The following is a 15544-nucleotide window of genomic DNA, read 5'->3' on the forward strand; positions in this document are numbered from 1 at the left end:
ATTTGTACTCTGAATCAATTTTCCTGTGTTAAATGAGGCATAGATGAGAACGTGAGGGGGAGCATATTTGTGTGCTGCATGCCTGGTCTGAACGATGCTTGTAAAGACTTAAGCATAAGCCAGTCAGTGCTAAAAGAGTTCAGACGGGGGTTTTCCCCAGTTCCTAGCAATTTATAACCAGAAGTGTGCACATAATCCCATTCTGTGTACAAACACCAGTGACCTTTAGTTAATACAGTACATTTGTATGCCAGTGACATTTGTATGGCATTAGTGTATATGCCAGTGTTTCCTGCATTCAAACAACAAACACAGTGGGTCCCATTTAACAGACAAATGATTCTTAAGAACTGATTCTTTTTAACAAGCCAGTTAAAAGAATTTGCAAAACAGTCTTGAATTCACTTGTTAGCTGTTTGAATCCGACTCATTTAGTCAGTGATTTGTTCAAAGCTTATAACTGACTCCCACAGAACCCCGAATCAGTGGTCTGAACTGAAATGCACCGTGAACCAGTACTGTGATTAAACTTTAGATTCATGAGATTTATATGAGTAATGCGAGATATATCATCAAATTAAAATTTAAAATTTAAATTGAGATATAAATTCACAATTCTGATATAAACTCGAATATAGTGAGAATGTAGTTGTTTAGACTTCAGATATGTGGTAATAATTTGTTTTGGGTAAATCTAACGGGCAGTCTTTGGTCTCTTTAGACTATTATTTGTTCCACATCAAATAGTTTTGGCTGAGGGCAAAATCTCATAAGGTTATATTTTATATAACTTTAATGCTATTAGAGCGCTGCCTTTGTACTTTTGACCGAATTGCCTAGCAACATTTATGATGGCTGTTGTAGTTGTTTATTAAATATTATTATTCAATAAATAATATTTTATATAAATAATAGTATGTAATAGTATACAATATTGAGAAACGTGTGTGTGTGTGTGTGTTTATGATGGTGATTGTAGTTACATTATTCCACAATTAAATGGCGACAAGAGACTGTTTTCAATGAGTGATTCAGCAGTAAAGACTTATATTAAAAGAGACTGAAACAGCGTTGTAAACAAGAAGTTATTTTTACTTTCAACAACACCTTGGAAGATGCAGCCAACAAATGCACTGAGCAGCGCTGTCATTGGAAATCACCCTAAATAGATGAAAGGACAGTACGACAAAGATATCGCTTTCCTCAGCAGACATTCAAACTCTTGTTTTATTGTGAATATGAGATTGAGCTAAAGTGAATATGAGACGTAGCTGAAGAATGAATGCTGTATCAGATGCAGGTAATCACACTCTCTCAGTCCATCTCTCTCTCTCATAGTACTATACTCCACATAATACAGTGAGCTTTTAATACAGTAATACAATAAGCTTTTAACGAAGCAACTCAACGTTCCTTTGCTACTAGTTCTAAAGTGACGTTTTCGAATTAGTAACGGAGGCTTGGACTCAGTTGTTAAACTGTCAAACTGAGATTTGAATCCTTGGCTGAAGGAAGTAGGTCTGCACAAAAGAGGGTTTTTAAAGACACTCTTCTCTTGTCTCTTTTTTATTTACACACTTGTGCCGTCGAACTGTTGTAAAAATACAATATCACACTCGTAGCCGTGCTGATATACAGCCATATCGCACTGCAACTCGTGTGATATTGCTCATATATCATGGCCAAAATAAGCTTACAAACATATCATTGGTTTCTATTTATTAGACTGTCATAGTCTAGCCAATGTACCCTACTAAAACGTCCCTTCATCACGGCACAAGAAGCGCTTCAAAACAGCCTTCTTTAGTCCGTTGATTGCCTATATTTGAATCAGTTCAAATGTGTCATTCAATGCAACTCCTGCTTTGTTTTTCGGCATGCAGATAAAACAATGCAATGCTACTAAAACACTTGCCATAAGCACATAACACAACACACTGATAAAGAAACAGACAGCATCCCACTTCCTGCTGACAGGGGCAGGAAATTGAGTTTGTCCAGAACAAAGGGAGAGAAGGCACATGTGAGAGAGAGAAAGCGAGGTATTCAGTATTGCCTCTCATTAAGACAGACAGTCAGTGCTCATAAGCGCTGTCATTGATATGCATGCGATCGCCTCAGCCTGTCCATCTGCAGCGGCACACAGCTGCTCGTCTATTCACTCAGACATGAGAAAAAAAATTCAAGGAGCCTTTATGTTTTATATGTCTCACTGCTGAAAAGACGGAAAGACACGTACTGACAGAGGAGCGTTGAGGGTCACTAACACGTCCCCGGCACCAGGCTTTCAATTAGTCTCTCTGCAACAAGACATCAGCTGTGTCGCACAGGGAGGAAGCAGATCCCAAATACAACTCATAATAATACAACCTCAGCTACTTTCATTTAAAATGTGCTTCTACAGTACATCTGCTATTGTGTGGCATTTTATGTTCCTTATAATTAGACCAACAATATCAACAACTATCTAACAACAGTTTCCAGGTTTTTTGTTTTTTTTTACAGTTTTTGTTTTTTTTTGAGGGGGCATTAGTGTCGATCCTGGCTTACTTTGGTGCTACAGGTGAGATTAGACAAACATTCATTTGCCATGTAAGTTAAAAATATTATTATTCCATTGGTACAGCTTTGTACCAAATGATTTCCATTTCAAATAAATGTGGCTCTTTCAAACTTTCTATTAATCAAATAATCCTGAAGGGAAAAAAAAGTATCATGGTTTCCAAAAAAGTACTAAGCATTACAACTGTTTTCAACATTGATAATAATAAGAAATGTTTCTTGAGCAGCAAATCAGCATATTAAAATGATTTCTGAAGGATCCTGTGACTGGAGGAATGGCTGCTGAAAATTCAGCTTTGCCATAACAGGAATACATGATATTTTAATATATATTACAAAAAAACTTGTACTTTTAAATTATAATAATATTTAACAATTATTACTGTTTTTAATGTATTTTTGATCAAATAAATGCAGCCTTGGTAAGCATAAGGGACTTTCAAAAACAATATTTTAAATCAAATCTTTTGAATGGTAGTGTATTTGTCAAAAAATTTCTTATTGTAATCCAGTCAACCAATTTATTAAAAATTTTCATTGTCAAAATATAGAATTTGTGCTTTGGGAATCCAAGTTACAGTTTTCCCGCTTAATTTTTTTTTACACCTTTAAAATGCATCTCATGCATCCCTTTCCATAAAACGTTCCACCATAGCTTTCTCAAGTGTCTAGTACTATAAATGTGGAAGAAAAGAAAAACAGTATCTTGCACCCTACCAGCAGCTGTGCATCGCAACATGGCAAAACTCAATCGCTCCCATTATAATCAACAAAGCTGTCAGTCATCAAAAATCAATAATGCACTTTTGCACAGTTCTGCTGACTGTAATAGGAGCGATCTTGTTTTATCGTGTCGCTCAGATAGACTGTGTGTGAGAGATATAGAGAGACAAAAATAGTCCAGCTTTAAATGGAGGGACATAGACATTTTGACAGACAATAATACGTGCTGGCACACAGACATAAGTTCATTCTCATTCTTTAGTCAATTCTGTTAGACAGGTCTGGCAGAGTCAGATGTTTACTTAATCATTACTGAGTAGGAACCGCAACAAAGGTCAGGGTTTGGCTGGTTAGTGTCTCACTGCTGAAAGGACGGAAAGACACGTACTGACAGAGGAGCGCTGAGGGTCACTAACACGTCCCCGGCACCAGCCTTTCAATTAGTCTCTCTGCAACAAGACATCAGCTGTGTCGCACAGGGAGGAAGCAGATCCCAAATACAACTCATAATAATACAACCTCAGTTACTTTCATTTAAAATGTGCTTCTACAGTACATCTGCTATTGTGTGGCATTTTATGTTCCTTATAATTAGACCAACAATATCAACAACTATCTAACAACAGTTTCCAGGTTTTTTGTTTTTTTTTACAGTTTTTGTTTTTTTTTGAGGGGGCATTAGTGTCGATCCTGGCTTACTTTGGTGCTACAAGTGAGATTAGACAAACATTAATTTGTCATGTAAGTTAAAAATATTATTATTCCATTGGTACAGCTTTGTACCAAATTATTTCCATTTCAAATAAATGCTGCTCTTTCAAACTTTCTATTAATCAAATAATCCTGAAGAAAAAAAAAGTATCATGGTTTCCAAAAAAGTACTAAGCATTACAACTGCTTTCAACATTGATAATAATAAGAAATGTTTCTTGAGCAGCAAATCAGCATATTAAAATGATTTCTGAAGGATCCTGTGACTGGAGGAATGGCTGCTGAAAATTCAGCTTTGCCATCACAGGAATAAATTATATTTTAATATATATTACAAAAAAAACAAACAAACAGTTCTTTTAAATTATAATAATATTTAACAATTATTACTGTTTTTAATATATTTTTGATCAAATAAATGCAGCCTTGGTAAGCATAAGGGACTTTCAAAAACAATATTTTAAATCAAATCTTTTGAATGGTAGTGTATTTGTCAAAAAATGTCTTATTGTAATCCAGTCAACCAATGTATTAAAAATTTTAACTGATTGTCAAAATATAGAATTTGTGCTTTGGGAATCCAAGTTACAGTTTTCCCGCTTAATTTCTTGATCTTTTTACACCTTTAAAATGCATCTCATACATCCCTTTCCATAAAACGTTCCACCATAGCTTTCTCAAGCGTCTAGTACTATAAATGTGGAAGAAAAGAAAAACAGTATCTTGCACCCTACCAGCAGCTGTGCATCGCAACATGCCAAAACTCAATCGCTCCCATTATAATCAACAAAGCTGTCAGTCATCAAAAATCAATAATGCACTTTTGCACAGTTCTGCTGACTGTAATAGGAGCGATCTTGTTTTATCGTGTCGCTCAGATAGACTGTGTGTGAGAGATAGAGTCAGACAGACAGACAAAAATAGTCCAGCTTTAAATGGAGGGACATGGACATTTTGACAGACATTAATACGTGCTGGCACACAGACAAAAACTCATTCTCATTCTTTAATCAATTATGTTAGACAGGTCTGGCAGAGTCCAGAGATGTTTATGTAATCATTACTGAGAAGGAACCGCAACAAGAGGTCAGGGTTTGGCTGGTTAGCATGGCCCAGTTTACCCCTGCTGGCTAAAAGCTGTAACTACAACATTCCTATGACAACTACAACATAGGAGATTGGCTCAAAAACAAAGCAAGGGACATTCAAAATGCAGAACTTGACATGTGTTTAAATCACGTTGAGCTTTCTCCACATGAACCTACTTGCTGAGCTTACATGAACACAATATTTTAGCTGTGACTGTCCTCAGTGGAAATAAAAGGAAACATTCTCAGTGACTTTGATGGCTGGGGCCCAACTGGTAGGGGCCCCGGTGGCTGGATCTTTTCTAATGAGAAGAGACATTATAATATATTTAATGCACTTGTTATCTACCAGAGTTATAATCCAAATGTGAGCGACAGAGGGGGAAAAATGAGAATGGGAACAGAGCGAGAGGTGACTGGAAGGTTTTTCTCCGCCTCCCAGAACGTGGAGGGATTTCTGCAGCCTCTGTTATGTGATAAGAGAGAAAATCAAAGAGGGTCATTATGGAGGAGAGAATGAAAAATGAGAACAAAGGACAATGGATACATAAAAAGGGCTAAAGATTTGTGTGCGGTTTGTCATGTGCATATTTAAGTCAACGGACAATAAACAAATACACAAGTGCACACAATCACATAATTAACTGTGCTGACAGTTAAAATATCCTGATAAGATTTGAAACTAATTGAAATCCAGCCAAAAAGGCATGAGAGAGAGAAAGGGAGTTACATGATCATTAAAGAACAAGGGATAAATGAACTCATGGAGTTATTAAAGGGTGGATTAGTGGTATTCGATGTGAAATATGGATGTATTTAACATGCTCGGAAACACTGACATATGTTTGAGACATTAAAATGTGTAATTAAAACATAAAAAACGGCATAATAGAACATTTGCATAGAATATAGGCTAAGCTAGCAGGCCAAGTATGCTAATTTTTTAAAGTCTTTAATGCTCACCAAGGCTGCATTTGTTTGAATATTGTATAATTTATAATACTGTAATATATACTACAATTAAAAAAAATCTATTTTTATATATTTTAAAATGCAAGTTTAAATCTTCACTTTAGTCTTCAGTGTCACATGATCAGAAATCATTCTAATATGCTGATTTGGTGCTCAAGAAACATTTCTTATTATCAGTGTTGAACAGTAAATAAAAATTTTCAATTTCTTTAAAAAAAATAATAAAATCTTTCTTACCCTAAACTTTTAAAATCAGTGTATTTAACATATAATTTAAATATAATAATATTCAGATTAAAAATGTTCAGGTGATATTATCAAGTGATTTTCATCACAAATCACACTAAACTACCAGCTGTCAGAAAATCAGTCCAATCTTACAAGTAAAATAATGATCTTTCCCCAAAGGGTTAAATTAAAATTGTTTGAAATCTTTCCAATATTTAATGGATGCTAGTTCTCGCCAGTAGGTGCTAAGATGTCAGGCGGTCCTTAATCAGGCCTGTTTAACCTTTCTGTAACCTGCAGAACTGATACTCAAATACATTTTCATTTGCAAGTGCAGCTTTGGGGGAAAAAGAAGACGTGCTTTGGCCTTTTATTAAAGCATTAGTAATCTAAAGCTCCTAAACGACTGCATTCATGCTTGCCGGCCCTTCCTGTGCATTATGTGGCGTGTGTGTGTGTGTGCGTGCACATGAGGCAGATAGAATGGCAATGAAAGAGATAAAGAGACACACTGTCTAGAAGAGTTATTCACGTGCAATACAGCATGGTAATACACGCTGTTTGACTTGAGTCCATTTTCATAATCAAATAAAGGGAACCCCATCAGACAAATTCAATTCATACCGCCAGCAATAGAGCTGTGTATTCAGCATTCATTTTCAGAAGAATACACTTCATTTCACCGGCCAAAGAGTGTAATTTTGTTGACGTTGTTGGACTGCTGTAATAAAGATAAAGCAAAGTGAATGTTTGGGAGAGAAAAAGTCCGCTGTCAGCCCGCTGTCAAACAGAAATGCAAACATTAAATGCAAAGGATTACACGTGTCATCCGAAGCTGTGTGCGATTTCATGCTGTATTAGGCATCGGGTGCTGTTTGAAACAAAGCTTGGTTGGAAAAGGTCATCCGTCAATTGTGTGTATACCGAGATCAGTGTAATCTTAAATAAACACAATTGTGTATGTCGAGGCATGTCGAAACGCACGTATTTGGAATATAATGACCTGACGACTGTTCTAAGTGGTTCTAGCGCTTCTAAACAAGAATAGTTCACCCACAAAAATTAAAACATTCATCATTTACTCACCTTTATGTCATTCCAGAGTTGTATGACTTATTTTCTTCTGCTGAACACAAAAGGACAATCATGAACAATTAAGTTGGTTGCACTTTTCCATGCAGTTACAATAAAGGGTGACTGAGGCTTTCAAGCTATAAAAATGACAAAAAAACAGCATAAAAGTATCATAAATGTGGTCATTACGAATTATAGGGATTCAGAAGACTTGGAATAATTATACAATTAATTACTAATAAACAAAATTATGTCATTATTCACTAAAAATCTTGACATCCACCCTAGTTCTCCTTGATGCATTAATGAGAGAACAGATAATGACGTCCGAATGAATCATTCTTTTGATTGCTCACAATGAATTGGTCAATCCAGTTCACAGCGCTGATCTAATTTTTGAGTTCTCTGGTTAATGGCCCACTGGAGGAGACGATTATGAGTCAGCGACTTTGTTTGGCGTCAGAAGACTTTAATTATTGCGCTCAAATTATATTAACCACTTTTATGATGATTTTATGGTACTTTTATGGTATGGTACTTGGAAGAAAATTAATTCAATTTATTTTTAAAAGCTGTGTTCAACAGTGGAATTCCAGGTGAAAAACAACATTATGAAACAACATTTTAAAACTACGTTACCCATGATGCTGTACAGAAAATTCCACCAATCAGAGTCGGTCTTCCTACTCCATCAAAACACTTAAAATATTTGTAAAATTTTTCACGATTTCTTCACTAAATCTGTTAAGTACACAGTCTTCTATTTTGTCCAATTTTCAAATCATAGTTTGTAATGTTGTGATTCACTCCCTCAAACACCTGGTTGGTTTGGATTATGCCTTATAACACTTTAACTAAATTATGTCACACAGATTTGGAGCAACTTGAGGATGAGTACATTTTCATTTTTGGGTGAACTGTCTTTTTAACACTACCCGTGCTATAAGCAACAGTATCCTGTCACGCTTCCTGCTGCTGAATGTGTGAGAGCATGGTAATGTTTCATATCAGTGTCAGAACACCCTGTGCTACACCACATCACTCAGCTCTCTGCACAAGTTCACTGTCTCTGTCAATATCAATCTCTCTCCGTTTCTCTTAGCGAACTGATCCTTTTAATTCTTGTGCATCCGAAATGATTCACACGTTCCATCTCTTCCTCGAAACTCTTCCCACTGCGGTGCACCTCTAAACCCCCCCTCTCTCATTTCCATTTCAATTCGACATCAGAGGCGAATCAATGCTGAGCCACTAACGTTCACTTATACAACAGCGCCCTTCATCGCAACCTCATCTTCATGGGTTTATCATTTATTCTCATTTCTTTCCTTTCTTCCCTCAGACATGCGTGTTCTTTCTTTTCATTCTGATCTGTTGCATGCACACACATACACAATAAAACTCATGTGTACATGCATTTTTTCCCTCTGTAACCTTTAACATTGATTTTCCGCTTTTAAAGTATAGCCTCGTGGGTCGGGTATATTCAGAGATGGCTATGGATGGAGGCAGAGATCGCATCTATATAAATATCACATTCTCATGTCTTTTTGGCTGGATTTCAATTGTATCGATATAAACATTACATTCTTTATGATTATTTTTCCTTTCGTACTGCTGCTTTTCACTGGCAAGGTGTACAATTACATATAAAGTTGGACCAGGGGTCAACAGACTTGAAAGTGACATTTTTAATGAAATTTATAATCACTGTGCCACATTTGTTATTATACTACACTGGTCAAAAGTTTGGAATCATTATGATTTTTTTTTAATGTTTTTGAAAGAAGACTCTTATGCTCACCAAGGCTGCATTTACAGTCAAACCAAAATGTATTCAGACACCTTCAACATTTCATTATCACAGTTTATTCCCTATAGTTTAGAAAATGGTAATAAAATATGACACGAACTCAGAGTTAAACTGTGTCAGAACAAATTCATGATAATGTCATATGACAATTAAGCAAAACATGGCCATGGTCAAAGTGTCTGAATAATTTATGGTCCCAAATTTATCAATTGTACTGGTAGTCCACTGTATGAAGAATTTTTGGGTATAATATGTTACAGTTTACTTTATTTTGCTATCCTCACTTACATAATTTGTGTATTATATTATTATAATATTATAATAATATTGTGAAATATTACTACAATTTAAAATGTATGCTGGTACCAGCATGTTGTGTTTTGTAATGCTGCTCTCCCCATCAGCCTTCTTTATCTCAAATAGCAAAATCAACCAGCTGAGATTTGCTGAAGGTCCATCAGCTGGAACAGCACAAACCAGCATAAACCACTCTGAGGATTCATAACGTTCCAAAGCATTTTTTTTTACCATTGAAACTTGCAATGATTACATGTCATTTTCCTTACCTGTCTTTCCGTAGGCTGTGGTCTGGAGTTTCTCCTGGTGCTGTGTGGTTTAGAGTTGACCCAGGCGTGTCCCCGTCACTGCATCTGCTACGACTCTCCCAGCACGGTGAGCTGCCAGGCTCACAACTTCCTGGTGGTTCCAGAGGAAATCCCGGCCCAGAGCGAGCGCGTCTTTCTGCAAAACAACAAGATCCAGCGACTGCTACAGGGCCATTTCAGCCCCACCACAGTCATGCTTTGGCTCTACTCCAACAATATCTCATACATCCAGCCCTCCACATTCATGGGCTTCACCCGCCTGGAGGAGCTCGATCTGGGGGACAACAAACACCTCCGCTCTCTGGCTTCTGACACTTTTCAGGGCCTGACCCGACTCCATGCTCTGCACCTCTACCACTGTGGCCTAATCACTCTGCCTGCTGGCTTGTTTGAGGGGCTGCACAACCTGCAGTACCTCTATTTACAGGTGGGTGTTATATTCTCAAAGTTTTGCCAACATTTGGAAAAATAGATCTGGGTGATTTGACAAACAGGTCAGGTGCCATTTGTGTCCCTCATATACAGTACATGCAAAACAATAACAAGCAATAGCTGATGGCATTATTTATAATGTGCTACTATAGTACATATAGTAACAAAGAACATATATAAAAGATTAATGATTCCTGAGTTTTCAGTGTTATTAATGTGTCCGTTCTGCTAGGTCTGACGTGCTGTGTAAATATATCATATGTAGGTCCTCCTCAGCCAAATTGAGTGTGAATTTATTAGACGCTTGGCTTGGAATGGTTGTGCTGACACTTTAGAAAATCTGACTGGATACAATACCATTTTAAAGAAAGCAAAAATGCCCTTCTTGAATGGATATCATTTTTTTTTTAAGACTGTTGCTTAGGAATCATCTGACTTGCAAAATAAATCCAGATAAGATCTGCTCCAAATATTCAGTATCAGCCTTGGCAGCAAAAAGTGCTGCACTAAAACGATGACCAGAGACAATATTTCTTTCTAATGAAAATGTCAAAAAGGAAACATACTCTTCAGGTGCAAAGAACATTACGGACACACAACTCTTGGAATTTGATTTATGTTTAAGGTTAAGTGTTTCTGACCTTTCATGAGGTTTCATAAGGCTAGTCATATATTCAAGATTATGGATATTGTGGTTAAACTGAAAAAGATCATAGCGCAGTAACAGGATCAAATACTAAAACATAATCCAAAATGTTTTTGACATGAAAGTGCCTATATATACAGGTGCATCTCAATAAATTAGAATGTCGTGGAAAAGTTAATTTATTTCAGTAATTCAACTCAAATTGTGAAACTCGTGTATTAAATAAATTCAATGCACACAGACTGAAGTAGTTTAAATCTTTGGTTCTTTTAATTGTGATGATTTTGGCTCACATTTAACAAAAACCCACCAATTCACTATCTCAACAAATTAGAATAACTTCTAAACACGTTGTCTCTGTAATGAGCCTAATGAGGGAAATTTCACTCCCTTTGCTTTAATTACTGCCTCAATCCGGCGTGGCAGGTGATCAGTTTGTGGCACTGCTGAGGTGGTATGGAAGCCCAGGTTTCTTTGACAGTGGCCTTCAGCTCATCTGCATTTTTTGGTCTCTTGTTTCTCATTTTCCTCTTGACAATACCCCATAGAGAATCAGGTCTGGTGAGTTTGCTGGCCAGTCAAGCACACCAACACCATGGTCATTTAACCATCCTCGATCGTTTACTGCTCCATCAAAACCGACTCCAGTGGATACACAAACAAGCTTTCCACGACCTGCGCCGCCTGACGACTCTCTACCTGTTTAACAACTCCTTACCTGAACTTCCAGCCGAAAGCTTGGCTCAGCTGCCGGCGCTGGAGTACCTGCGTCTCAACGACAACCCTTGGGAGTGTGACTGCAAGGCCGTGCCACTCTGGGATTGGCTGCGGCGCTTCCGTGGCTCCACCTCCTCGTTAATATGCGTGGCTCCACCGGAGCTGGCGGGCAAGGATCTGAAACGGTTGACGAAAGAAGAGCTGCCTTCCTGTACGGGCTCGGAGTCGCTCCACCAGAGCAAATCCAGTCAGGGGGACGTGGGGGTGTCGCTGAAGAAAGATCATCATCATCGATCGCGCAATCATCATCATCATCATCCTCACCTGCCACATCAGGATCAATACTACCCCACCTCCCCATCGCCGCTCCCTCGACCACCCAAATCGGGACGCAACAGGAACTGCACAAGGCATCGAAGCCGCAAGGGAAATGCTCAGAATGAGGTGTATACCCTAAAGGAGTTAGCCAACAAGGAATCGGACCCGTCAAAACCGAGACGAAAGAACAAATGCATCCCACGGACTTCGGTGGGTCCCCCTAGTGGCGTGCAAAGAGTGAACAGCAGGGCGGCGTCCCTCTTGGCACCTTGTTTCATCATCACTCTTTGCTTATTGGTGTGTCTCACTGCCCTTATTTTCCGCTGAGCCTCGTGGAAACCGCTACTAATTGTTTTACGGAACAACTCTGTCAACTCTGCCCTCTGTCTACTCTGGCTCCTACACTTCAGTGTGCGAATGTGTGTGTGTGTGTGTGTGTGTGTGTGTGTGCGTTTGTGTGTACATGTGTATGACAGTGCGCCCCTTTCGAGGGACAGAGGACTTGTGCGAAGTTGCAGGCCTGGAATTAAACCGGAGATGGGAAGAAACTCTGGGATTTGTGGTCGAGAGACGGAGAGACGGGACACTAAATGGACTACTCCTCCATCATCACCATTTCCTGTTGCTCCTGTTAGACCAGGGTATATTCAATAACAAAAAAAAAAATCCATTTGCATTTGTTAATTACATTCAGTTGTACATCACACCTCTGCAGAATAATTAGCAGCTCATTGTGGTCAAGCTCATCTCCATTAAAACCTCCGAATCCCTATCTTAACCTTCAACCAGGCTGCAGCCCAGCGGGGGGAAAGAGTGTGAATGAAATACATAAACCCACCATTTACACAAATGTACAAAGGGGCTGCTTCGCTAACCTGTTAGCATCTCAGCAGTTTCTGTGGGAGGGTTGTTGTTAACACCTTTAGCACCTGACAACATAAAAATAAAAGCCAAGCACACGAGAGCGATTGGGTTAGTTATGAGTTTTTTTTTGTTTTTTTTTAAAGCTGGTTCACACAGCCCCAACAAACGCTAACAGGGTTGATCCAACAAAACCAAAAGTTGCTGTTTGCTGTCACAGTGTGAATTAGCAATCAAATTCTACTGTTCTAAAGCTGCTATGCTGGCGAGGTCAGTAAAGAAAAAGTAGAGTTTATGAAGGATTATGCGATGGCTTTGGGTTTGTGTGTGTTGTTATTCGTTGATTGTGCCCTTAAGACAGTATTTTGCATAAAAACTAGAAGGCAAAAGTTACATGAAACATGAAAAGGTCAAGTGGAGCTCATGCAAAAAGCATCATGCATTATCTGTTGCTCAGCTGCAATAATGTGCTAACCTAGAAGGTAAACAACACCAACACTACATTAATATCTGCACACGGCACAGTTTTGGAAAATAAAACAGGAAATTTCACAAAGGGAGAAACACAGCTGTTCAGTCACAGACATTGAGGCTAACCTGAAAGGCTTATTTTTCCATAGGTTCCCTCAGGAAGCTCTTAAGGGTTTTTTAGCGATTTTTGATTTAAACCAAAATAGAAAAACATCTCAAATAGATAGATTTTCTTGTCATTATAAATAGCACTAATGAAGTAAAGTGCAAATGTATGTATATATATTACTGTGTAACAGTAGTTTGGTTTATTACAGAAATGTTATAGTTTCACATTAAATGTAACAGGGGTAATTTATTAGACCATTTATTTCCAAACTGGGGTTTGGGGACTAGGGGCCAACAAGCGAGTGTGCAGGCAAAGTTCTGAGAAAAAAATTCAGAGAAACATTAATGTAAGTAAATAAATATGAATAAATAAAAATGCTATAATATATAGTAAATACTGTATGTTATTGGGATGGTTCACCCAAAAATGAACAGAAAATAAATGCATATAGGTTTGGAACAACATGAGAAGGACTAAACTTAATATTAAAGTACCAAATCATTACGTTAAAAGACGTGTTATATGAACATAAATTACAGAGTCACACCCACATCATGGATTGTTTTATCGATACGTTGTAAATAAATTGCTAAATAAGGAGTGCAACTACAGGTATCAAAAGTATGTGAGTTTACATGCTCAGTGGGTCAAACAACCTCTGTAGGCCTTATGTAGCCGCTTGTTAGCAATTATATATATATAGGCCTTATTTTACTTATAAATCAGAAACCACTTTCTTTCTTTCTAGAAACCACTTTCTATAAATCAGAAAACCCTTTAGAAACTCCAGAGGGAACCCATTGCCCAAAAATGCCAATTCTCATCCAGATTTTTTTGGAGTACAAGCTGATCAGCTCCATATAGAAAGTCAACGGAAGTTCTGAGGTAATAATCCTTGCAATCCAGATTAATCCTTGCAAGCCATAGAAAAACTTGTCTGTCACTCACCATCTCTGACCCCTGCTGCTGTTGAGCCATCAAACACATGCCTGTATTGGGATCCTAAAGCTGAGAGTTAAATTGTCAATGAAAAAGTCACAGAGCCCCCTTCTGGACAGGTGGGGTTATAGCACTTTCCCCGCCTCTACCTTGTCCCTCCTCAAAGACTCTCTACCTTTATACTAAAGTGAACTGAGAATATTATGACATATCCAATGTGAACATTTATTTGTTTGAGAATATGTGTTACTTATTGATAAAAGACTATGTGTATGACATTGTCAAGGGAAGGAGGAAGTTATTTTGTATTCATGTACTTTTTCTTTGTACATTGTCGACAAACTGCAATTTTGAACATACAAGTGCACCATACTAACACCTTCCTCATATTCCTCGGTCTGTCCTTCATCTTTCTTCCTCCCTTTTTCATAACTCAAACTTTATGTCTGTTATGAAACACCACCGGACTCAAAAGCTGTTTCTACAGAACATTAAAGAGAAATGTGGTCTCACGCTGATGCCTCTGTTTGGATTCTCCTTGAAAACAGAATAAAGTAGAAATCAGATGCTGATTAACCAGGAAAATGATCACACAAGATAGAGCTTTTCATTTTCTGGACCAAACGAAGTTACTGCAGAAACATTTCGTAATAATTCACATTAAATCACTGGGATGATTTAAATTCTAATTATAAAAGGCAGACAAGATATAACACTTTCTCAATTGCATATATTTTACCTATTCACACACATACACAGTGGAAATAATTGAATGGATATATATTTCAAGCATAATTTCATCAGGGACTTGCAGGACATCTCGTTTCAATAGAAAGACATATTTTATTAAACCCCGAGGGGGAATTCTGTCACCCAGACAGATAGTAAAGCCTGTCCAAACAGTTGCTATGTACATTATGAGAGTAGTTAATCTGAAATGGACAACTGAGTGTGGAGGAATATGAGTTTATGCTAATACCTGCTATAGCGCCCCCTGTGGTTTGGGCCAAAGCTAAAACACTTCAACTGTGTTAGGTTGAACAGCTCAATTTGGTTGTTAATTCACCTTTTAGTGCTTAATCCTGTTCTAGTCACACATACTTTAGTAATTCACAGGAGTAACAACTTCTTGTTAATGACGAATTTGAACATATATCAGATTTGTATCTTTTCTGTATGTGCGGTGCAAGAAATCGAATCTTAAATCCAAATGTGTTATCTTGGAAATAAGCCACATACCAGAAAATAGTGACCTGCACCTGCCTACTTTATTAA

The 15544-nt window shown here is 37.7% G+C and overlaps 1 protein-coding gene across 1 annotated transcript in view; it reads left to right on the forward strand.

The window, feature by feature from the left end:
- Window positions 1-12272, forward strand: part of LOC107743439 (reticulon-4 receptor-like 1) — a 128628-nt gene extending 116356 nt beyond the window's left edge. Inside the window, exons 2-3 of the mRNA XM_016556668.1 lie at window positions 9752-10203; window positions 11458-12272. Of these exons, the coding sequence (XP_016412154.1) occupies window positions 9752-10203; window positions 11458-12216 (1211 nt within the window). The 3' untranslated portion in view covers window positions 12217-12272. The remainder of the gene's footprint in view (window positions 1-9751; window positions 10204-11457) is intronic.
- Window positions 12273-15544: the final 3272 nt, after the last annotated feature.

Source organism: Sinocyclocheilus rhinocerous, unplaced genomic scaffold, assembly GCF_001515625.1.
Source record: "Sinocyclocheilus rhinocerous isolate Xijiao unplaced genomic scaffold, SAMN03320098_v1.1 scaffold106, whole genome shotgun sequence".
NCBI lineage: Eukaryota > Metazoa > Chordata > Actinopteri > Cypriniformes > Cyprinidae > Sinocyclocheilus > Sinocyclocheilus rhinocerous.